Raw genomic sequence first — 25,000 nt, 5'->3', positions numbered from 1 at the left:
TGGTTTTATATCCTGCAACTTTGCTGAATTCATGGGTCAATTCTAGCAGTTTTTTAGTGAAATCTTTTAGGTTTTCCAGATAGAGTATCATGTCATCTGTGAAGAGTGAAAGTTTGACCTCCTCCCGGCCGATTTGGATGCCTTTTATTTCTTTGTGTTGTCTGATTGCAGTGGCTCAGACTTCCAATAGTATGTTGAATAACAGTTGTGAGCGTGGACATCCCTGTCTTGCTCCTGACCTTAGGGGGAAAGGTCTCAGCTTTTCCCCATTGAGGATGACATTAGCATTGGGTCATTCATATATTGCTTTTATGATCTCGAGGTATGCTCCTTCTATCCCTAATGTCTTGAGGGTTTTTATCAAGAAAGGATGCTGTATTTTGTCAAATGCTTTCTCTGCATCTATTGAGAGGATCATATGGTTCTTGTCCTTTCTTTTATTGAATTGATGAATCACGTTAGTTGTTTTGTGGATACTGAACCAGCCCTGCATCCCAGGTATAAATCCCACTTGGTTGTGGTGAAATTTTTTTTTAACGTATTGTTGGATCTGGTTGGCTAATATCTTGTTGAGGATTTTTGCATCCATGTTCATCAGGGAAATTGGTTTATATTTCTCCTTTTTAGTGGGGTCTCTGTCTGGTTTTGGAATCAAGGTAATATTGGCTTCATAAAAAGAGTTTGGAAGTTTTCCTTCCTTTTTTATATTTTGGAGCAGCTTCAAGAGAATAAGTGTTAACTCTTCCTTAAATGTTTGGTAGAATTCCCCTGGAAAGCCACCCAGCCCTGGACTCTTGTTTTTTGGCAGATTTTTGATTACTAATTCGATTTCCTTACTGGTCATGTGTTCAAATTTTCTATTTCTTTCTGTTTCAGTTTTGATAGTGTATATGTTTCTAGGAATTTGTCCATTTCTTCCACATTGCCCATTTTATTGGCATATAGTTGCTCATAATATTCTCTTATTGTTGTTTTTATTTCTGTTGTGTTGGTTGTGATCTCTCCTCTTTCATTCTTGATTTTATTTATTTGAGTCCTTTCCTTTTTCTTTTTGATCAAACTGGCTGGTGGTTTATCAAGTTTGTTAATTCTTTCAAAGAACCAGCTTCTGGTTTCACTGATCTGTCCTACCGGTTTTTTTTGGTTTGGATAGCATTAATTTCTGCTCTAATCTTTATTATTTCCTGTCTTCTTCTGGTTTGGGGTTTTATTTGTTGTTCTTTTTCCAGCTCTTTAAGGTGTAAGGTTAGGTTGTGTATCTGAGATCTTTCTTCCTTCTTTAGGAAGGCCTGGATTGCTATATACTTTCCTCTTATGACTGCCTTTGCTGCATCCCAGAGGTTTGGGGTTGTGGTGTTATCATTTTAATTGGCTTCCATATACTTTTCAATTTCCTCTTTAACTTCGTGGTTAGCCCATTCATTCTTCAGTAGCATGTTCTTCAGTTTCCAAGTATTTGTTACTTTTCTAAATTTTTTGTTGTGGTTGATTTCGAGTTTCATAGCATTGTGGTCTGAAAATATGCATGGTATGATGTCGATCTTTTTGTATTTACTTAGGGCTGATTTGTGTCCCAGTATGTGGTCTATTCTGGAGAATGTTCCATGTGCATTGGAGAAGAATGTATATTCCTCTGCTTTAGGATGAAATGTCCTGAATATATCTGTGAAGTCCATCTAGTCCAGGGTGTCATTCAAAGGCATTGTTTCCTTGTTTATTTTTTGATTAGATGATTTGTCCATTGCTGTGAGTGGGGCGTTGAAGTCTCCTACAAAATGGTATTACTATCGATGAGTTTCTTTATGTTTGTGATTAATTGATTTATATATTTGGGTGCTGCCACATTTGGTGCATAAATGTTTACAATTGTTAGGTCTTCTTGGTGGATAGACCCCTTGATTATGATATAATGCCCTTCTGCCATCTCTTGATACAGTCTTTATTTTAAAGTCTAGATTGTCCGATGAAAGTATGGCTACTCCAGCTTTCTTTTGTTGACCATTAGCATGATAGCTGCTTCTCCATCCCCTTATTTTCAATCTGTAGGTGTCTTTAGGTCTAAAGTGGGTCTCTAGTATACAGCATACAGATGGGTCTTGTTTTCTTATCCATTCTGTTACTCTATGTCTTTTGATTGGAGCATTGAGCCCATTGACATTTAGAGTGAGTACTGAAAGTATGAATTTATTGCCATTATGATGATTGTAAAGTTGGAGTTTCTGGTGGTGTTCTCTGGTCCTTTCTAATCTTTTGCTGCTGCTGCTGCTGCTGTGTGTGTGTGTGTGTGTGTGTGTGTGTGTGTGTATGTATTTTCATCTTTTCTCCCCCTCAGTGTGTCCCCCTTAAAATTTCTTGAAGGGTGGTTTAGTGGTCACAAACTCCTTTAATTTTTGTTTGTCTGGGAAAGTTTTTATCTCTCCTTCTATTTTGAATGACAGCCTTGCTGGATAAAGGATTCTTGGCTGCATGTTTCTGATTCAGCACACTGAATATAACCCGCCACTCCTTTCTGGCCTGCCAAGTTTCTGTGGATAGGTCTGCTGCAAACCTGATCTGTCTTCCCTTGTAGGTTAGGGACTTTTTTTCCCTTGCTGCTTTCATGATTCTCTCCTTGCTTATTTTGTGAATTTGACTATGATATGCCTTACTAATGGTCGGTTTTTGTTGAATCTAATGGGAGTCCTCTGTGCTTCCTGGATTTTGATGTCTGTGTCTTTCTCCAAGTTAGGAAAGTTTCCTGCTATTATTTGCTCACATAACCCTTCTACCCCTTTTTCTCTCTCTTCCTCCTCTGGGACCCCTATGATTCTGATGTTGTTCCTTTTTAATGAGTCACTGATTTCTCTAATTCTTAAATCGTGCTCTTTTGTCTTAATTTCCCTCTTTTTTTCTGCTTCATTATTCTCTATAAGTTTGTTCTCTGTATCACTGATTCTCTGTTCTGCCTCATCCATCCTTGGTGCTGCTGCATCCATCCATGTTTGCAGGTCATTTATAGCATTTTTAATTTCATTCTGGCTATTTTTTACTTATTTTATCTCTGCAGAAAGGGATTCTAATCTATTTTTGACTCCAGCTAGTATTCTTATTATGGTGATTCTAAATTCTGGTTCAGACATTTTGCTTGTGTCTGTGTTGGTTAAATCCCTGGCTGTTGTTTCTTTGTGCTCTTTCTTTTGGGGTGAATTCCTTCATTGCGTCATTTTGAAGGGAGAAAAGGAAGTAATGAGGCAGAAAAATTGAAATTAAAAAATTTAATATTAAATAAATATTAAAATTAAAAAATTGAAAAAACACACACACAAAAATCGAATAAATGATACTAGATCCTAGGTGTGTTTGGTCTGGGTGTTGAAAGTGGTTTGATAGATTAGAGAAAAAAGGTGGGGGAGAAAAAAAGGAAATCGTTTGAGAAATTGAAAAATTGAATGCACTGAAGTAGACTAAAATGAAATGTTGGGAGTAAAATAGAATGAAAAAATTTACATAAAAGTAAAAAAATACAGTGAAAAAATTAAAGAAAAATATTTTTAATAGAGATTGAAAATAAAATGAATTTTTTCGCTTTCTGTATTCAAGAGAAAGAAAAGAAATGAATAAGAGAAAAAAGAATAAGAAAAAAGGAAATCATTTGAAAATTGATAAAGTGAATACACTGAAGTAGAGTAAAATAAAGTGATGGAAATAAAATAGAATTTGAAAAAATTTACACAAAAGTAAAAAATATAGTAAAAAAGTTAAACAAAATGTGTTTAATAAAAATTAAAAATGAATTTTTTCTCTTTCTGTATTCAAGAAAAAGAAAAGAAGTGAAAAAGAGAAAAAAAAAGGAAAGAAAATTGAATAGATGGACGTGCTAACAGACTGAAATAGGACTGAAATTACTTCGTTTTCTGCTAGAAGTCAGACTATGAAGCACTTTATAGTCCACACACTAAGCAGGCGGTGAGACTTGTGTTCTTCAAGAGCAAGGTTGGCCCAGTTGGGCGGGGCTTAGTGTAATGGCCTCATTTTCCACTAAATGCCACTGCTAGCCTACTGGGGTGGAGTGTTGTGGCGCTCGTAGGTGCATATGCACATGCATGGGAGCAGTGAAAATGGTGTCACCCCATTACCCAGTCTGTAGTATCGGAATTCTGTTCTCCCCAGTCAGTAATCATGCACCCATCCTCTGTCTTCAGCTTTGGTCCACTGCCTGCTTCTTTACTGTCCATGACCAAGCCCCAGGCAGTATCTCTCTCCAGAGTTTTATCTCAGATGCAGCTGTTTTCCCTGGCCCCTTACTTGTGAAAGACCTTGGCTTTGACCCATTCCACCCCTCTACAGGAGGGTTTCACCTCACAATGGCCGAATGTCAGCTGTACCCAGGAATACTTGCTGGACCCTGCTGCTGCCTGTGCCCCAAGACTGTGGCCAGGTGCCATCCTGCCTCAGAAAAAGTTCTCGAGATAGTGTAGCAGCAGTGTTTCAGAGATTATGGAAAATCACAATGCACATCAGGCACCAGGCTTCACCCTTAACCTTGTTCCAGCACCAGCCAATGTGGCCGTTTTCTGGGGTCTGCTGGGACCAGGTGGCCTCAACAGTTTCTACCAAATGTCCTTTTAGCAGTGGAACTGCTTTTCCTCATGTGGCCCAAGAACCTCCTGGACCCCACTCTGTTCCTGGGGATTCGCCCTTCCCACCAGAGCACCACGAGGTATCAAGCTGTGGAGTTGCAGACTTTGTGCTCCCCTTGTTTACAGTCTTAATGGAATTTAAACCCTTTCCTTTCTCCTTTCTCCCTTTTTAGTTTAGTCCCTGGGGTTGTTTCCAATTTTCCACTTTCTCTCCAGCTGCTTTTGGAGAGGGGTGTTTTTCCTGTATTCTCCCCTCCGTCCCAGTCTCCATCCTCTCTCTGCCTGCAAAAGGGATTCCCTACCTTTTGGGGCTTCTTGCTTTCCAAGTTCAGCTCTTTGTGTCATGTACCTGCTGAATTCTGTGGTTCAGGTTGTGCAGATTGTTGTGTTAATCTTCCAATCAGTTCTCTAGGTGTGTAAGATGGTTTAGTGTTGGTCTGGCTGTATTTCATAGACTAGAGACCCACAAAAATCTTCCATGTTGTTCCATCATCTTGGCTCCTCTATTATTTTGTATTGAAGTATAGTTGATACACAATGTGACACTAGTTTCAGATGTCTGACATAGTGATTTGCTAACTGCATATGTATGTATATGTTATGCTATGCTCACCACACGTGTAGCTACCATCTGTCACCAAACAATGCTATTACAATTGGATCATGTGTTTTTACCCAAAGTCTGTCTTTTGATATGGGAGTTTCATGCATGTCCATTTGAAGTACTTACTGATGAGGAGAGACTTCTGTCATTTTTCTATTTGTTTTCTATATGCCTTGCAGCTTTTTTGTTCCTCACTTTCTGTATTACTGTTTCTTTTGTGTTTAGTTGATTCTTTGTTGTGAAAATTTTAAATCCCTTTGTCATTTCCTTTTGTGTATATTCTATAGCTATTTTTTTGCGTGTGTTATCTTGGGGATTTCATTTAACCTGCTAAATCTGTGTCATTCATTATAATTTATAGAAGTTCAAGTTTAATAACATTCAAAAATTCTGCTCCTGCAATGTGTTATTCATGGTCACCCTCTTGGGTTGTTGACATCACAAAAATATCTTTTTGTACATCGTGTGCCCCCAGACATAAACTTTCATTAATTTAAATGAATTAGTACATTAAATTATATAGAAAACTTGATTGGCATTACAAAGTTTAAGTAATACTTGTTTTTAAATCAATGATTTGTTTTAAAAAACGGACTAGTTTCTTTAATCATGTGGAAACCAAAAGTAGTTAGAAACTGTTGCTATAATACTAAGTTTATATTTTTCTATGCAGTTACCTTTATTAAAATATTTATTTTTCATTCACCTTTGAGTTAGTATCTGGTGTCCTTTTGTTTTTTCCCTGGAGGACTCCCTTGAGCATTTCTCTCAGTGTGGGCCTAGTAGTAGCAAGTTTCCTTAGGTTTTGTTTATTTGGGAATGTTTTGATTTTCCCCTCACTTTTGAGGGACAGTGTTGCCAGATATAGAATTTTTTGGGGGGCCATTCTTTTATTTTACCACTTTGAATGTATTGGCCTGCTGACTTCTGGTCTCTAAAGTTTCTGATTAGAAATCTATTGATAATCTCATTGACAATCACTTGTATGTGATGAGTCACTTTTCTCTTGCTGCTTTTAATATTCTCTTTTTATCTTTCCAAATTTGATTATAATGTGTCTCGACTATGTGTCTGAGCTCATTTTTCTTGGAGTTGATGAGCTTGGATGTTTATATTCACATCTTTCATCCAATTTGGGAGATTTGGGAGATCATAGCTGAAATATTCTCTCTATCCCTTTCTTTCTTTCTTCTCCTTCTGAGCATCCACAGTGCATATGTTGGATCCTTAGGCTATGTTGTCTTGTTTTCAGTCTTAACTTTACTGCTCTCCAGCCTCTATCATTTCCATTATCTTCTCTTTAGGTTCACTGTTAATTTCTTTTGCCTCAAATCTGCCTTTGAATGCCTCTAGTGAAATTTTCATCACATTAGTTGTATTTTTCACTTCTAGAATTCATTTTTAGCTTCTTTTTTGATTTTCTATCCCTTTATTGACATTTTTATTTTGCACATTTTTTTTTCCTCTACCTCCCCCACATCTTGCTTTAGTTCTCTGAGAATCTTTAAGGCAGTGATTTTAAAGTCATTGTCTGGTATATCTACCATCAGGTTTTTCTCAAGAACAGTTTCTGTTGATTTATTATTTTCCTCTGAATAGGCTTTCGTTTTCAGCTTCTTGGTGTGTCTTGTGATTTTTGTAGAAGACTGAATATTTGAATCTAACCATGTGTTGAATCTGGAGATGAGACTTTCCTCCTTTCCCCAGGGTCTGCAGATTTTTGGTATTCGTTTTGTTTATTAATTTTTTTGATTGTTTTATCCTGCTGTTGTGGAAAAGATCAATATAAGATGTAGATTTCAATGTCCTCAGGTATTTTCTGGACCTTTTCCTGGTCATAAGTGGACACTTTCTTCTAATGTTCCTGGTTTATGTCGTTGTTTTCCAATGTTCTAGCCTTTAATATCTGTCTCGCATAAGGGAAAAACAGAAAAATGAGGGAGAAAAAGAGATCATCAGCCTTTTAAGATCCCTTGAAGTCCATTCAGCCAGAAGGGGGAGATGGTTGCAACAATAGGTGTAGGGATAGCAAAGACTTTGCTGCCTACTTCTTTGTCTGCACTTCTGTGATTAGAGCAGCAAGCAGCAATCAGAACCCAGATATGTGATATTTGGATTTTGTTTGTTTGTTTGTTTGTTTGTTTGTTTTGGTCCACTCTGGTTCTTGAAACCTCTGTGCATGCTGCTTTGTGAACACATGTATAGGTGCTTGCCATGTGATGGGGGCAGGGGATGGATAGTTGCTACTGTGATAAAAGCTGAAATAACTGAAATTGAGTAAAATTATCTGCAATTTACATTGAAAACCTGCCCTAGAAGTTACTGCAACTCTTCAAAATAGATACTCTAGACCGAGTCTTCTAGTTCAATTTTCATTTAATTAGGGGAGGCAGATTCCTGTTGCTCTACCATCTTCCCAGAAATTTTCCTACTATCTTTTGACCTTTTTTTTTTTTTTTTACAAAATTATATATATACATATGATGTTGAATATGTGTGTGTGTGTGTATATAAAAGAGAATTTTCACCAGTTTCTGTTTGAATGTGTGTCCAGGAAAGCTTTTTATACATATGTGCTCAAAGTGGACCACAGGAGTACTTTCTTGACAGTGTCAGGGATGGAAAGTCCTCCACTGAACAAATAATTCTTCTTAGGAATCACCTGCGGTGCTGTAGCTTCTGCTTTGTGTAAGGCAGCAGCACATCCCTCTTTGTGAGCCTCTATGTGAATTTTTGTGTCTTGAATGAGTGTGTTCAATGAATCTCTACAAAAGTTGTCCACAATATAGTGTCATACACGTGCTCCTGGAGAAAGGTGAATGTGGTTAAGATCTTGCCAGCAAAGCTTATGAGCAAGGCTGTTGAGGTAGTCCATGAGAAGTCAGTACAAGTGATTTGTATCCTTCAAAGATGAAGGAGAAGAGAAACTGCAGCTGAGATCTTGTTGAAATAGGATCAGAACATATTAACAAATCTATGCTTGCAAAGTATCTATTACTACTTAGAGTCAGCAATTTCAATAATATTGGAGATGGGGAGCAGGCTTAATATGATGCATCATTGCAATAATGTTATAGTAATGTTCTGCAAGGTATCATAAATTCTTTTCAGGTTTATGAATTAATCTAAATTAAGCTATTAAATGGAAAAGCAGTGTAGATAATCACTCCTTTGCTTAATAGATCTTTTATAATGGGATTTCATCCTTAAAGCCACTGTTTCAATATGTATTGGGTTGTATTTAAAGGTTAATATGTTGGACAGATCCAAACACGTCCTTTTTTGTCAAGCTCACTATAAGTGCCAGAACTCTAATATTATTTTAATTTATGACATGTTACATAAGACAACAATAACTATTAGTAGATGATGTAAAAGGTGGTTGCTATAACTATGGGATATTTTATCCCAGTAGGTAAGACAGGGCATGGAAATTTGTCCTGTATCTAATACTTTTGGCTCCTAGTAATACAGGAATATCTACATAAATATAGAAAATATAATCATTATATCTGTTATTTTTGCCCCAGTATTGATTAAGAACACTAATCTCACTAATCTTTGTCATTGTTTCATCTCATCCAATGTTAAAATTCATTTGGAAGTTCTGACAGAGAGGAACAAAAGCAACTTGTGCCCTTTATCAGTTGTAAATTTTTAAAAGTAATGTTAGATTCCCACAGGTATCAAAACAGAACTCTTTTCTTTCCTGACTCTCCCACCCTGCCCATCTCCTCTCTTTCCTCTTTCTTTTGGTTGTCATTAGATGTATTTTGGGGAAGTATCTGTTATAACCTGCCTATATATACATATATATATATATATATATATATATATATATATATATATATATAAGCTTCTTCTTCAGAATATCCCCATTAGTATCATCAAAGTTAGGGGTCTCCCCATGGATAATTTTGAGACATGTGAAATTAATTCGAACTAACTCCTTGAAATAACTCCATGGGCCTGTCATCAGTCTTTTTCTCTATTACTGTGTTAATCGAGATTTTCCTCTAGCTACAAGATAATCATCAGCAACAGAAAAGTCATTTTCTAAGGTTCTAGTGCACCATCTACTTTTGCAGGTATCGATCTCATCATACCAGTTGGTAACTACCCTTCTTTACATTATTCAGTGCACTTGTAAATTGCTATCAGTTCTACTCTGGAGGACCATTCTTAAGGGGGCAATACCTGACTGCGACACACAGTCACAGAATTCTACCTAGCCTAGTGTCAATCACAGCTCATGCTGGAATCCAGAAACACAATCCAATCTGATACAGAAAATAGGTTTGTGTGAGACACATAATCAAGACCATGTAAAGAATAAACCCATACTTTTGTCTCTAAATGCCAATTGTGGAAGCTTCTGAGTGGGATGGAGGTGAGGATCCCCCTAACGTGGGTCTGGCTTGCTTGGCTTGAAAATCTTGGTCACACAAGGGAGGGCATGTTGAGTCTTTCCTCTAAGTTTTTCAGGATATGTCACGGAAGGTTAAGGGAGAGATGAAGCTTGAAAGCTGTCAGCAGTCTAACTTCAAAAATGGTGTTAGACTTTTTATTACACAGGAGTTATGGGGAAAATGCCAGGATGGTAAGTAGGGCTGCAGAAGACTGCAATTTTTAACTGCAATTTTTAATTTAGAAGACTAAATTTTTAATTTAGGCATTGGTATTTTTTGGTAGAATGAAAAACCTCTGCATGTTTCACTTCTAATTTTAATGAAAATGATTTCTTTTTCTAAGTGATAAATGACAGGGGAACGGGTATAAAATAAGGTCTGTATTTAAATATAAGGTATGCCATTCACTCTACGTGCAATCCTGACAAATTATCTGGCACTCCTTTCATCTCTGTTTTCTCACCTATAAAATGATGAATAGTTACACCTTTATGTGAAAACTTTAAATAGAATCTTGAAGTACTTTAAAATGAATAAAAGTATCTAAACCTATTAACAGGTTATCAATAAATATTGGCAGGTTGTGTGATTGAAGAAATGAGAAAGCAGAAAAAAACCATACAAAATAGAAGTTCAGTAAGGGAACATTTGAAAATATTTACAATAATTGGAATAAATAAACCATGATATCCTCATGTGAATGTTAATTTGGGTTGTATGGCATAATTAAAAATTTTCCTATTGGTGTTTTATTTTTTATCCTCTTTTTTAAAGAAAAGGGTGAAACATCATATGAAGTTATCAGTTGGCTTCCACCTGAAGATCATAAAAAAGAATTCAAGAAATGTTTTGATTTCCTTGTGACAGAAGCTTTGCATGGCAGGTAATTTCTTTTATTCTCTGCTTGAAAGACTTACCATTTTAGTGATTTAAATGAATGGTTGGATACATAGATACTTGGAGTGAGTTTAAGAGCAATGGATAGATGAATGGATAAATGGATAGATGGGGAGATCAATGACAGGGGGCAGAGGATAAATGGAGTAGATGAATTTTTACTCACAATTATTCAGTCTGTGTAGTGTGCCTCTTCCACTGAAAGTAGGAATGCATTTCTGTGTATGAGGGGGATTGTTCCTTTTGGATCTTCCTGGCAACACTTCACCTACAGTGTTTGCATATTCTCCACCACACAGATGGTGGATAGACAATTTAATTTCTCATTGTTGGTATGCAAATGGGAGTCGCCATATTATACTTATTTTTCCTCCCACTTCCTCACATAAATTCAAGAATAGAAAAATGCTTATGAATATTGATTTCTTATACCTCAAACCAGTGTCTTTTAAACCCGTTTAAGAAACCAAATATCTTGGCGATACACAATGAGTAAGTAACCTGAGAGCTTTGCCATTACCTAGAATGTATAGAAAGTTCTTCATGTTTGACATCAGAGGGGAAGACACAAATTCATTCCTTACTTGCTTAATACAGTGGCTTAATGTCCATCCCCCTTCTTCCTTAGAAATTCTGTTTGCTAGTAGGTGGTCATAAAATATGGCTTTTTTATAAAGTCATTTTCCTTAGTCAAACTAGACTCCAAATTTTCTCATATAAAAGAGATCTGATCTAAAGTACTGATTTGAAATTTTGTCTATATCATCTAATGTTGTTATTGATACATTTTTAAATTCTATATCTCATCTCTTCTTCCTTAAACTGATTACCTTGAAGGCCGTTTTTTTTTTAATGTTTATTTTATTTTTGAGAAAGAGAGAGACAGTGAGAGCAGGGGAGGAGCAGAGAGAGAGGGAGACACAGAATCTGAAGCAGGTTCCAGGCTCTGAGCTGTCAGCACAGAGCCTGACGCGGGGCTGGAACTCACAGAACGTGAGATCATGACCTGTGCTGAAGTCGGACACTTAACCGACTGAGCCACCCTGCCGCCCTGAAGGCTGGTTTTATATACATGTCACATATGGTATAATATACCAAGCACAGTGCTTTCCTTATTTTTTCAATTAACTTAATTTCTGATATGATTAATGTTCTACTTTTGAGGAATTTGTACTTCATATTTTAAATTTATCACCAATATTTAGCAGCACTGTTCAGGTGAAATCACTTAAAATATAATAGAGAATAATTTCAGCTAATCACCTGTTATCACATGAAGTTGATTTTAACCCCCAGGTGTAGATCTGCATATTGCCAATGAGTTCTCACCTGTGGGCTTTCTTTCAGTGGGCTGACATAGTGTAGAGTTGTACAGGTTACAGGTTGGCCAGGCCATTGATTCTCTTAGTTCTTCATTCAAATGGTAGGCCCATGGGTCACCAAAGTACTTGTACCTGTAACCTCTGGTCAGGAACATTCTCATCTATTTGTCCCTATGCTGCATAAAAAGGATCATTTTCCTTGCAGGCACTGATGTAAAAACATTGAAGCAGAATGGTTCCTGGAACAGTGCCATAGACCAGAGTCTTAATAGATATTGGTAAAATTTTAGCATGAACTTTTGTGAATACTCCAGCTGGGTATGAAGTGGAAAGGATAGTAGTTAGCTTCATAAAGGCTTTTATTTTTGTTTGTTTTAAATGTTAATCTTTTCTGGTAGGAAGACGTAAATCTCACGTTCAGCTTAAAATTAGAATTCAAATATTGCCATCAGAAATTTCCTTGTGTGAGGCAATCTATCAAATTCAGGCTATTCTCAATTTCAACTAAAAGGGCTATATCATGAATATTGATGTCATGAAGTTATTTCCACAGTTCACTTAGGAAACAGGACAGTCACTGATAAAAAGTCAGTATACAAATGAAAGTTAAAGAGAGCATCACACCTAAAGGAAATAGAAGCAGAACAGCAAAGACACCCCAAACCCAGCAGAAGAAGAGAAATAATAAAGATCAGAGCAGAAATAAACAATATAGAATCTAAAAAAACAGTAGAGCAGATCAGTGAAACCAAGAGTTGGTTGTTTGAAAAAATAAACAAAATTGATAAATCTTTTGCCAGGCTTCTCAAAAAGAAAAGGGAGAGGACCCAAATAGATAAAATCATGAATGAAAATGGAATTATTACAACCAATCCCTCAGATATACAAGAAATTATCAGGGAATACTATGAAAAACTATATGCCAACAAACTGGACAACCTGGAAGAAATGGACAAATTGCTAAACACCCACACACTTCCAAAACTCAAACAGGAAGAACTAGAAAATTTGAACAGACCCATAACCAGCGAATAAATTGAATTGGTTATCAAAAATCTCCCAACAAATAAAGAGTCCAGGACCAGATGGCTTCCCTGGGGAATTCTACCAGACATTTAAAGCAGAGATAATACCTATTCTTCTCAAGCTGTTCCAAAAAATAGAAAGGGAAGGAAAGCTTCCAGACTCATTCTTTGATGCCAGCATTACTTTGATTCCTAAATCAGACAGAGACCCAGCAAAAAAAGAGAACTACAGGCCAATATCCCTGATGAATATGGATGCAAAAATTCTCAATAAGATACTAGCAAATCGAATCCAACAGCATATAAAAAGAATTATTCACCATGATCAAGTGGGATTCATTCCTGGGCTGCAGGGGGGGGGTTCAACATTCACAAATAAATCAGTGTGATACATCACATTAATAAAAGAAAAGAAAAGAACCATATGATCCTGTCAATCAGTGCAGAAGAAGCATTTGACAACATTTAGCATCCTTTCTTAATAAAAACCCTTGAGAAAGTGGGGATAGAAGGAACATACTTAAGCATCATAAAAGCCATTTATGAAAAGCCCATAGCCAATATCATCCTCAATGGGGAAAAAATGAGAACTTTCCTCAGGAACATGACAGAGATGTCTACTTTCACCACTGTTGTTTAACATAGTGTTGGAAGTGCTGGCATCAGCAATCAGACAAAAAAACGAAATAAATAAGTATCCAAATCGGTAAAGAAGTCAAACTTTCATTTTTCACAGATGACATGCTACTCTACATGGAAAACCCGAAAGATTCCACCAAAAAGCTGCTAGAACTGATACATGAATTCAGAAAAGTCGCAGGATACAAAATTAATGTACAGAAATCAGTTGCATTCTTATACACTAACAATGAAGCAACAGAAAGACAAATAAAGAAACTGATCCCATTCACAATTGCATCAAGAAGTATAAAATACCTAGGGATAAATCTAACCAAAGATGTAAAAGATCTGTATGCTGAAAACTATAGAAAGCTTATGAAGGAAATTGAAGAAGATATAAAGAAATGGGAAAACATTCCTTTTTCATGGATTGGAGAGTAAATATTGTTAAAATGTCAACACTACCCAAAGCAATCTACACATCTAATGCAATCCGAAACAAAATTGCACCAGCGTTCTTCTCGAAGCTAGAACAAGCAATCGTAAAGTTTGTATGGAACCACAAAAGACCCCAAATAGCCAAAATAATATTGAAAAAGAAAACCAAAGCAGGAGGCATCACAATCCCAGACTTTAGTCTCTACTACAAAGCTGTCATCATTAAGACAGCATGGTATTGGCACAAAAACAAACACATAGACCAATGGAATAGAATAGAGACTCCAGAATTGGACCCACAAATGTATGGCCAACTAATCTTTGACAAAACAGGAAAAAATATCCAATGGATAAAAGACAGTCTCTTTAACAAATGGTGCTGGGAGATCTGGACAGCAACATGCAGAAGAATGAAACTAGACCACTTTCTTACATCACTCAGAAAAATAAACTCAAAATGGATGAAGGACCTGAATGTGAGACAGGAAACCATCAAAACCCTAGAGATGAAAGCGAGAAAAAGCTCTCTGACCTCAGCCGCAGCAATTTCTTACTTGACACATCTCCAAAGGCAAGGGAATTAAAAGAAAAAATGAACTATTGGGACCTCATTCAAGATAAAAACTTCTGCACTGCAAAGGAAACAGTCAACAAAACTAAAAGGCAACCGATGGAATGGTAAAAGATATTTGCAAATGACATATTGGATAAAGGGCTAGTATCCAAACAGAAGAGACTCATAAATATGGAGAACAAACTGAGGGTTGCTGGAGGGGTTGAGGGAGGGGGGGATGGGCTAAATGGGTAAGGGGCACTAAGGAATCTCTTCCTGAAATCATTGTTTCACTATATGCTAACTAATTTGGATGTAAACTTTAAAAAATAAAGAAGAAAATTAAAACAATTATAGAAAATGTTTAATATGTAATATTAAATGAAAGAAATGATATGTAAAAAAATAAAATAAATAAATAAAAATAAAAAATAAAATCAGAAATAAAAGACATCCAGATGGGCAACAGGCACATGAAAAGATGCTCAATGTCACTCTTCATCAGGGAAATACAAATCAAAACCACATTGAGATATCACCTCACTCCAGTCAGAGTGGCTAAAATGAACAAATCAGGAGACTATAGATGATGGAGAGGATGTGGAGCAATGGGAACCCTCTTGTACTGTTGGTGGGAATGCAAACTGGTGCAGCTGATCTGGAAAACAGTGTGGAGGTTCCTCAAAAAATTAAAAATAGATCTACCCTATGACCCAGCGATAGCACTGCTGGGAATTTACCCAAGGGATACAGGACTGCTGATGCATAGGGGTACTTGTACCCCATTGTTTATAGCAGCACTTTCAACAATAGCCAGATTATGGAAAGAGCCTAAATGTCCATCAACTGACGAATGGATAGAGAAGATGTGGTTTATGTATACAATGGAATATGAATTGGCAATGAGAAAGAATGAAATCTGGTCATTTGTAGCAACGTGGATGGAATTGGAGAGTGTTATGCTAAGTGAAATAAGTCAGGCAGAGAAAGACAGATACCATATGTTTTCACTCATATGTGGATCCTGAGAAACTCAACAGAAGACCAGGAGGGAGGAGAAGGGGGAAAAAAAGAGTTACAGAGACGGAAGGAGGAAAACCATAAAAGACTCTTAAATATTGAGAATAAACTGAGGATTGATGGGGGATGGAGGGGAGGGGAAAGTGGGTGATGGGCATTGAGGAGGGCACCTGTTGGGATGAGCACTGGGTGTTGTATGGAAACCAATTTGACAGTAAATTTCATAGTAAAAAAAAAGAATGTATCAACTAGAAATGAAACTCTAAAATCTGCTAGTGTAGGGAATGCTTTCAAAGCAGAAGGATCTTGAATTAGCTCTGATAGTGGGTGCATATGGATTGGCCAGAGAAAGGGGAGGGGAGGAGGTGAGAACATTTCAGGAGACAGAAACATCTGGAGCAGAGTGATCAGAGCAGAGTATTCATTGGACACTGGTAAAATGGGTGGGTGGTAAAATATTGTGAAATTAACACCTCCAATGAATATTTGTCTTTAGTTTTTTTGTTTGTTTGTTTGTTTGTTTGTTTTTGTTTTTACAGGGAAGCATTTGACAACTTTGTATCATTAATGAAACAACTGGGAATTCGATGCAGTGATTTGCTAAGGAGAGGTGATATCATGGATTTCTTAAAAAATGAGAACTTTGACTTGGTATTTGTTGAAGCACTTGACTTCTGTTCTTTCCTCATTGCTGAGAAGCTTGGGAAGCCATTTGTGTCAATTCTTCCTACCCAATTTGGAAGTGTGGACCATGGGCTACCAAGTCCTGTGTCTTATGTTCCATTATTCCGTTCCTTGCTCACCGACCACATGGACTTCTGGGGCAGAGTGAGGAATTTTCTGATGTTCTTTGATTTCTCCATAAAGCAAAGGCAAATCCATTCTACCATTGAGAACACCATCAAGGAACATTTCCCGGAAGGCTCCAGGCCAGTTTTGTCTCATCTTTTAAAGAAAGCAGAGCTGTGGTTTGTTAACTCTGACTTTGCCCTTGAGTTTGCTAGGCCCCTGCTTCCCAACACTGTGTATGTTGGAGGCTTAATGGCCAGACCTGTTAAACCAGTACCACAAGTAAGTAAAACCTTAGTGCTCAATAGGGACTTCATGCAGAGCTCTTCAGTGCAGAGTTGGTGGCTTCCCTGCCAGTGGGAACTGGGAGTGAAGTAGGATGAGACAAACAAAACACCTAAATGTAAATTTTTATTTTTTTAATTTTTTAATTTTTATTTTTCTATTCTATTTATTCTATTCTATTTTAAATTTTATATTATTTTGGTAAAAACACTTAATATGAGATCTAGCCCCTTATCAAAATTTTAACCATACAATACATGATTATTTACTGTAGGTACCATATTGGATCTCAGATCTCTAGACCTTATTTATCTCACTTATCTGTAATTCTTTCTTCATTGAATAATAGCTACCCTTTTCTCTTAAACCCTAAACCTTGGAAAGCAGCTGCCACTTTTCATTTTATGAATTTGAATATTTTAAATGCTTCAGATAAGTTAACTCATGCAGTATTTGCTTATCTGGCTTATGTCACTTATCATAATATTTTTAAGTTTCACCCATGTTTTCCCATATTGCAAAATTTTCTTCTTTTTTAAAGAATACATAATATTCTTTTTAAAAGAACATATAGTATTCTTTTTTAAAGAATGTAAGTATTGTTTTTTAAAGAATATAGAGAACTTTTAAAAATATGTAGTATTTTTAAAATAATATATATATTATATATATAATGGAATATATATATATATAATGGAATATATATATCTATATCTATATCTATATATATATATATCTATATATCACAATTTCTTCAACCATTCATCTTTGATGGATATTTTGTTTGTTTCCATATCTTGCTTATTGTGAATAGTGCTTCAGTGAATATGGGAATACAGACATCTCTTTGAGATCTTGATTTCCATTTTCTGTTTTTAATTTGTGGGGAAATTTCCATACTATTGTCCTTAGTGCCTTTGACATTTTTCATTCCCAACCACAGTATGTAAGGGTTGTTATTTCTCCATATCTTTAACACTAGTTGTCTTCTGATTTTTAAAAAAAACTACCAATATTTGTGAATTAATAGCTCATTGTGGTTTTGATGTGTATTTCCCTGATGGCTAGTGTTGTTGAGCACTTTTTTCATATATCTGTTTGCCATTTGGCATGTTTTCTTTGGATAAATGTCTATTCAAGTCCTCCATCTATTTTTAATAGAGTTATAAGACTTTTTTCTTCTCCATTGAATTGTAAGCCTTTCTTATACATTTTGGAGATTAATCTCTTAGGATTATGGTTTATAAATGTTTCCTATTCTGTAGGTCTTCTGTTACTCTGTTGATTGTTTCTTTGCTGTGTAGAAGCTTTGTAGTTTAATGTAGTCTCACTTGTTTTGTTGTTTGTTTTGGTGTTTGTTTCTTTTGATTTTGATATTTCATTTTCTAGTTTATTGTGCTATATTTTTGAAATCAATAGCAAGACCAATACCATGAAGTTTCACCCTCTGTTTTTTTTCTAAGAGCTTTGTTGTTTCCGTTTTAGGATTAAGTCTTTAATCAAATTTGAGTTGAATTTTTTGTATGGAGTAAGGTGAGGGTCCAGTCAACCTCTGGTGAGAGGTTGTTTTCATAACTATCTGCCAACTTTGGTGAGACTGGTTACACAATTGCCTGGGGTACAGTTAGTTTTTAGTTATTTTTATTTTTATCTTTTAAGTACTTCAAATAAAATATTTTTAAAATATTTCTGTACAGAATGAGAGCATGGAACTTCCTATTCTAATGTCATGTTGTGCTCTTTTCAGTTTTAAATAATAGATTTACATTAATCTTATAATTATCAAAAGATAGTAAAGGTGATTTTAAGTGGTCCCCCAGAATGGGAGTTCTAACAGTGTAGTGCTGGATGGAGTCAATTACAGCCCAATGGAACAATGGGGTATAGGTTGGGAATTGGGAACAACCAAACCATGAAGAGGATGGAGAAACTGTTATAAAGAATTGACAAAACTGTATTAATGCTCATTTTTAGGGGATTAAATCAGAAACTTCCTAGGGGGCCTGCTGGCTCATTTGGTTAAGCATGTGACTGTGGCTCAGGTCATGATCTTACCATTCGTGAGTTGGAGCCCCACATTGGGCCCTGTGCTGACAGCTCAGAGCCTGGGGCCTGCTTCAGGTTCTGTGTCTCTCTGTTTCTGCCCCTCTTATGCTCGCACTCTGTCTCTGTCTCTCTGTTTCAAAAATAAATAAATGTAAAAAAATTTAAAAAAATTTCCTAAGAATAATCTAGGAATTATTATATGCTATATATTATATAGCATAATATATGCTAATTAATATCACACAAAATAGACTTCAGTCAAAAAGTTCACAGGAGGTAAAAATATTTTATAAATGGTTTAATATAACAAATCAATCAATGTATTAGAGTGGAAGGAATAAACACATCATGTCAATATATGCAGAAAAGATATTTGACTAAATGAATACCTTTTCATGATAAAAACAAAACTAAGGGTAAAAAAGGTACTTCTTCACATGACAAAGAGTATTTACTGGAACACTCACAGCTAACATCATATTCTTTATGATAGACAGAAATTGTGCTGCCTCAGGTCAGTAGTCTAAGATGCCCACTGCTACTTAAATATGCCATAGACAGAGCAAGTAGGCAAGAAAAAGAAATTCCAAATTGGAACGGACAATGTCAAAATAGCTTACATTTTTTTATATGACATAATTCTCTCTATAGAACATCCCAAAGACTTCACACACCAAAAAGAAACTACTAGATGTTAAACAAATCTAGCAATGTTGCAGGGAAAATATCAACATGGAAATAGGACTTGTGTTTCCATACACTGGCTAGGAACAACCTGAAAATGAAACCAAGTAAATTATTCTGCTTACAACAGCATCCAATTAAACTGAGGAGGTGAAAGACATGTACGTTCACTGGACACTACAAATTTCCTGAGAGAAATTAAGAATGACCTAAATAAATAAAAATATATCTCTAGATCATGGGTTATGATACTTAATATTGTTAAAAGAGCAATACTACTGAAAATTATCTACAGATTTGATCTAATCCTTATCAATAGTTTAATGGCCTTTTTTATAGATGAAAAAGGCAGTTTTCAAATGCATATGGAAATGAAGAGACCCTGAATAACCAAAGACCCTGAATAACCAAATGAAGAGACCCTGAATAACCAAAGACCCTGAATAAAAAGAAGAATGACTCATACATCTGTGACTAATTCATTTTTACAAGGATGCCAAAAACAACCAATGCAGTCTCTTCAGATTCTCTTCAGAAAATGGTGCTGAGACCATTGGATATTTGCTCACATTGAAGGGAATGTATTTTGAGCCTTCCTCACACCACATGCCAATATGAACTCAAAATGGATCAATGGCCTAAATAAAGAGCTAAAAGCCATAAAATTCTTAGAAGACAAGAAAGGGATAAATGTACACAGACTTGGATTTGGCAATGAATTTGTAGATGTGACACCAAAGCATGAGTAACAAAGGAAAAAAATACATAAATTGGACTTCATCAGGATAAAAAAACTTCTCTGTATCAAGGTAGAATGCAAGTTTGTCTTCTCACTGCTACATTTTAGCCTCATACTGGAGGTCCTAAGTAAAGCAATAAGACAAAAAAGGAGATAAAAGGCATATAGATTAGACAGGAGGAAATAATGTGGTTTTGTTCACAGATGGCATGATGGTCCATTTAGAAAATCTGAAAAGTCATAAAAAAATCCTAGAATTAGTAAGCAATTGGAGCAATGCCACAGGACACTAGTTTAATGTACAAAATCATCCTTTTCTTATATATCAGCAATGAATGGAGGAATATGAAATTAAAAACAATATACTATTTACATTAGCACTACCAAAAATGAGATCTTAGGAATAAATAAAAAATATGTATATATACAAGATTAAATGAGGAAAACCACAAAACTCTAAAGAAAGAAAGAAATTAAAGAACTAAATAAATGGAGAGTAAGTCCATGTTCATGGGTAAGAAGACTCAATATTTCCAAGACATTAATTAGTTCTTTGAAAATTGATCTATACATTCAATGCAATCCCAATCAAAACCTCTGCAACTATTTTGTGGATATTAATTAAAAAATTTTAAAATTTGCATGGAGAGGCAAAAACCCTAAAAAGCCAACACAATATTGAAGATGAAGAACAAAGTTTGAGGAGTGATATTGTCAACTTCATGACTTACTATAAAGCTACAATAATCAAAATGGTATGTATGATATTGGCAAAAGATTAGAAGTCAATGTAACAGAATAGAGAAGCCAAAATAGACCCACATAAATTTAGTGGGCTGATGTGTCATAAAGGAGTAAAGACAATAGTATAGAGAAAGCAGACTTTCAAAAACCAACAGTGCTGGAAAAATGATCTGACTACATAGAAAATTAATTAGCCTCAGATCCTACACATTCAAGAAAATTAACTCAAAACAGACCGTAAACCTTAATATAAAAAGCAAGTGCAAAGTATGAAACTTTTAGAATATGATATCAGAAAAGAATCTAGAGGACCTAGGGTTTGGTGAAAAATTTTTAAATGAAAACCTAAGTCATGATCTATGAAAGAAAGAGTTGATAAGTGTGCTAAGTTGAAATTAAAATTTCTCTTCTGGGCAGGAATTATCAAGAGAATGAAAGGAGGAGGAACAGAACACAACCAAATGTTTGGAACAGATCTGTTAAAAACTATTATTCAAAATATTCAAATAAACACAGACACAAATATACACAATATACAAAGAACTATTAAAATTTAACAATTAAAACCAGTATTTTAAAAATGGACCGAACACCTTACCAGAACTGTCAACAAAGAAAACACAGATGGCTCATAAGCATATGAAGGAGACACATGACAGATATTTTCCCAGCATTACCTCAGTTTCCAGAAGGCCTACTGCCCCCTACTGGTCTAGGACATCAAGTGGCACTCTCCCAGGCACTAGCACCCTGGTCTGACATTGGAACACTCCTAAGTGACCACATATCCCCAGAACTAGGATGAGGGATGAGGATCACCCTTATTCTGGGGCCATGTTGTTAATGAAGAAAGAAGTTTGCACACCTGTACTTTCCTCTTCTTAAAACATTGTTAAATCGACATTCTGAATCTAGGTGTTGGTGCTACAGTATGTGTTAAGTGCCTTATATGCAATGTGGGCTATTGTGATAGTGGCTGGACACCTAAGGCTCTCTACACATCCATTTGTGATTATTGAAGGTATTCATATGGTATGGCGTGTCCTGAGATCTCAGAAAAATGACTCAAAGCCACCAGACACAATGGATACGAGCACAGTGAAGAGTGCACTGAGCTGTTCCCAGGGCTATGAGAACAATTTCAAGACAGTGAGCTCTAGGTACTGACAGGAGGGCGTATTCAGTTAATAGTTGACTTTCATTTCATGAATGTCTAGGCTTTCATAAACAACTTTGTTCACATCCTGTCCTTTCTCACTTCTCTCCAGGAATTTGAGAATTTCATCAGCAAGTTTGGAGACTCTGGTTTTGTCCTTGTGGCCCTGGGCTCCATAGTGAGCACCTATCAGTCCCAGGAAGTTCTCATGGAGATGAACAGTGCCTTTGCTCATCTGTCTCAAGGTGTGATATGGAAATGTAAGCCATCTAAGTGGCCCAAAGACGTCAAATTGGCAGCAAATGTGAAAATTGTGGACTGGCTTCCTCAGAATGACCTCTTGGGTAAGGACTACCCAGATCTATTTCTCTCTTTCCATTTATGTAACTTTAGGGCTCTACTAGGCACCCCAGCAGCCTGTGAAGGAGCAGATGGTAGCTAAAGGTAATGTCTAGAGGGTAGGAATGGAGCAGCCAGCTGGAGTTCTTGGGATATTAGGTATACTTCCCAAATGGCTAAAATTTCCATGTTTTCTTCTTCCTTTCTATTCCTGATACCTTCAGTCAGAAGTGATATTATCATGCCATTATTTTGACCCTATCATATTTGGCACTGAACAACATTGCCTAAATACAAAGACAGTTTACGGACTCTGAGAACACATATCAAGGGCCATACTACCAGTGTTTTCCAGGCATCTTGAGCACCTGTTAGGCTTTATGCCATTGTAGAAACACACTCCCACACTTACTGGTTCATCCTCCTTTGCTGCAAAAGATGTACTCATACTTTCACAAGGTTTCTGTTAACTGTCTGAAGAGTGTACTAAAATATCTGAATGTCAAGCTGAATAACCTTTCAGCTTTTTACCTGGTTCAACAAATTCTCTGGTAACAGAGAGCTAGGTGGTTCTGCACATTTTTTTCAGAAGGCATGGGGTATGTAAAAAGATTCTGATTTTCAAAGAAACACAAATAAATTCTGATGCACATCCCCGTTGAGAGGCAGTGTTGGAGATGAACTCTTTGTTATCAACACTTGTTTTAGTTTTCTCTAAAGAAGGCTGGAGTAAGCACACAGGAACTGGAAATACTGAGATGGGTGGTCCATCATTCTCTGCTTTAGAGGATTTCCTATGGAATTGAATAGAAAGCATATGAAGTGTAAGTTTGATGAATGTCACATGATTATGTGTCGTCAGTGAAAGTGTTAAGACTTCAGATAACAGGGAAGTGAATGGACAGTGAAAGAGAGAGGGTGAAACCTGGAGAGTGAGAGATGGAAACAGAGATAGAGTGAGATACCAAGAGAGACAACAGGGATGGGAGACGCAAGAGAGATGTAGCATTGAGAGAAAAGAATGGATGGATGAAAGGATGGATATGGGAGGAGGATTATTTCTTGCTAAGCACTGTTCTCTGCAGATTTCCTTGGGTTCTTATTCCCACATGGATTGTTTTAAGGAGTCTCTGTACAGAGACAAGGCCAGAGTCTTGTATCTTGGAATATGCACCCTTGAGTGTGTCCTAAGCTAAGTCAGTATATCAGTTTCTCCAACATAATTTGAGATCTCTTTGTATTTTTTTTTCTGCCCTTGCTACTTTATCAGATGTTCTGAAAATTTTCACCCTGAAATATTCTGCTCTGTTCCTGATTTACAACAGCTCACCCACGCATCCGTCTTTTTGTCACTCATGGTGGGATGAATAGCATAATGGAGGCCATCCAACATGGTGTACCCATGGTAGCGATTCCTGTCCTTAAAGAACAGGCTGAAAACATGGTCCGAGTAGAAGCCAAAAAGTTTGGTGTCTCTATCCAGTTAAAGCAGATCAAGGCAGAGACATTGGCTCTGAAGATGAAGGAAGTCATAGAAGACAAGAGGTATGGAGCTCTTTGGGCTTGTGGTCACTTAGGCTGAATGAAGGCATCAAATACGAAGGGTGCTGTGTGGCACACTTTTGCAATAACAGCTGGAACTTCCAGGACACGGAATATGTATGTGATGCTAACATCTGACCTGTTACCTTTGAGAGCAAGACTAGGCATTTAGGTTAGATATTGAGAACGAGTTCTACTCAACTATAAGTAGGACTGTGACCTACTTATATAGGGTTTCTGAGAGGTGTTATATTTTAAGGGTGCTTATAATTGAATTACTTAAGGCAGAATGTTGCCTTTCAGTCCCCCAATATGCCACACTGTTTCCTGCCTCAAGCCCTTTGTCAGTGTTGCTCTCTAAAACATCCTTCCTTCTCCTCTCAGGATTGGCACCTTCATGACAGTTGGACTAATCTCCAATGCCCTCTCCTCAGAGAGGCAGTCTTTATCTAACAGTCCTAAATGCACTCTTCTCCCATTCCCTTCAATCATAATTTCATTTTTCCTTCTTATCGCTTCTCAGGATCAGCAACTACCCCATCCCCATTTCTTTCTGTTTTAATTTATTGTATGTCCCTCACACTGTAGAAAGTAAGCTCCCCTAGATGGCCAAGTGTGTCTCTTGTGTTCCCATATTCCCAGGGCCTAGTAAAGGGCCTGCTACAAAGTAAGGATGAATTTCTGTTAAGTGAATCAGTAAAAGGGCCCATGATGTCCTAGGTAAATTCCCATCCAGCACAATGATCTGATAACCAGGATGAACTGAATAACTTATTAGGGTCTCCAGGACATCTATACTGAGTGGGTTATATGTTACATCCCATATATTCATATCTACTCTTCCCTTTATCAACCATAAGCTTCCTGGGTAGAGATTTGACTTTACAACTTAGTCCCTGTTTTATAGTTTAGCACTTTTAGCACTAATCATGTATCTTTGCATGGAGGCGCTCGTTTGAGCTTTTCAATGGGACCAACTGGACGGTGGTAAGGCCAGGCCAACAACTTTTCCTTGAAAATGAGTCTTCTGTGCATGCAGAGGAAAGCATGTGTGACACAAGGTCTCTAAGACTTCTGAGACCACAGAAGTAATGGCCTGCCTCTGTGTCTGCCAACAGGTACAAGTCAGCAGCGGTGGCCGCCAGCATCATCAGGCGCTCCCACCCCC

General features: G+C 36.7%; 1 protein-coding gene across 1 annotated transcript in view; it reads left to right on the top strand.

Moving 5' to 3' along the window:
• The window catches only part of LOC121043468 (UDP-glucuronosyltransferase 3A2-like), a 107,756-nt gene that overhangs the window by 42,545 nt on the left and 40,211 nt on the right, over nucleotides 1-25,000 (top strand). Inside the window, exons 3-6 of the mRNA XM_040495304.1 lie at nucleotides 10,407-10,515; nucleotides 16,048-16,579; nucleotides 22,064-22,295; nucleotides 23,616-23,835. Of these exons, the coding sequence (XP_040351238.1) occupies nucleotides 10,407-10,515; nucleotides 16,048-16,579; nucleotides 22,064-22,295; nucleotides 23,616-23,835 (1,093 nt within the window). The remainder of the gene's footprint in view (nucleotides 1-10,406; nucleotides 10,516-16,047; nucleotides 16,580-22,063; nucleotides 22,296-23,615; nucleotides 23,836-25,000) is intronic.

The sequence above is a fragment of the Herpailurus yagouaroundi genome, unplaced genomic scaffold (genome assembly GCF_014898765.1).
Source record: "Herpailurus yagouaroundi ecotype Mexico unplaced genomic scaffold, PumYag 29, whole genome shotgun sequence".
NCBI classification, from domain to species: domain Eukaryota; kingdom Metazoa; phylum Chordata; class Mammalia; order Carnivora; family Felidae; genus Herpailurus; species Herpailurus yagouaroundi.
The sequence above is the reverse complement of the archived record's forward strand: the minus strand, read 5'-3'. Positions and strand labels throughout refer to the sequence as shown.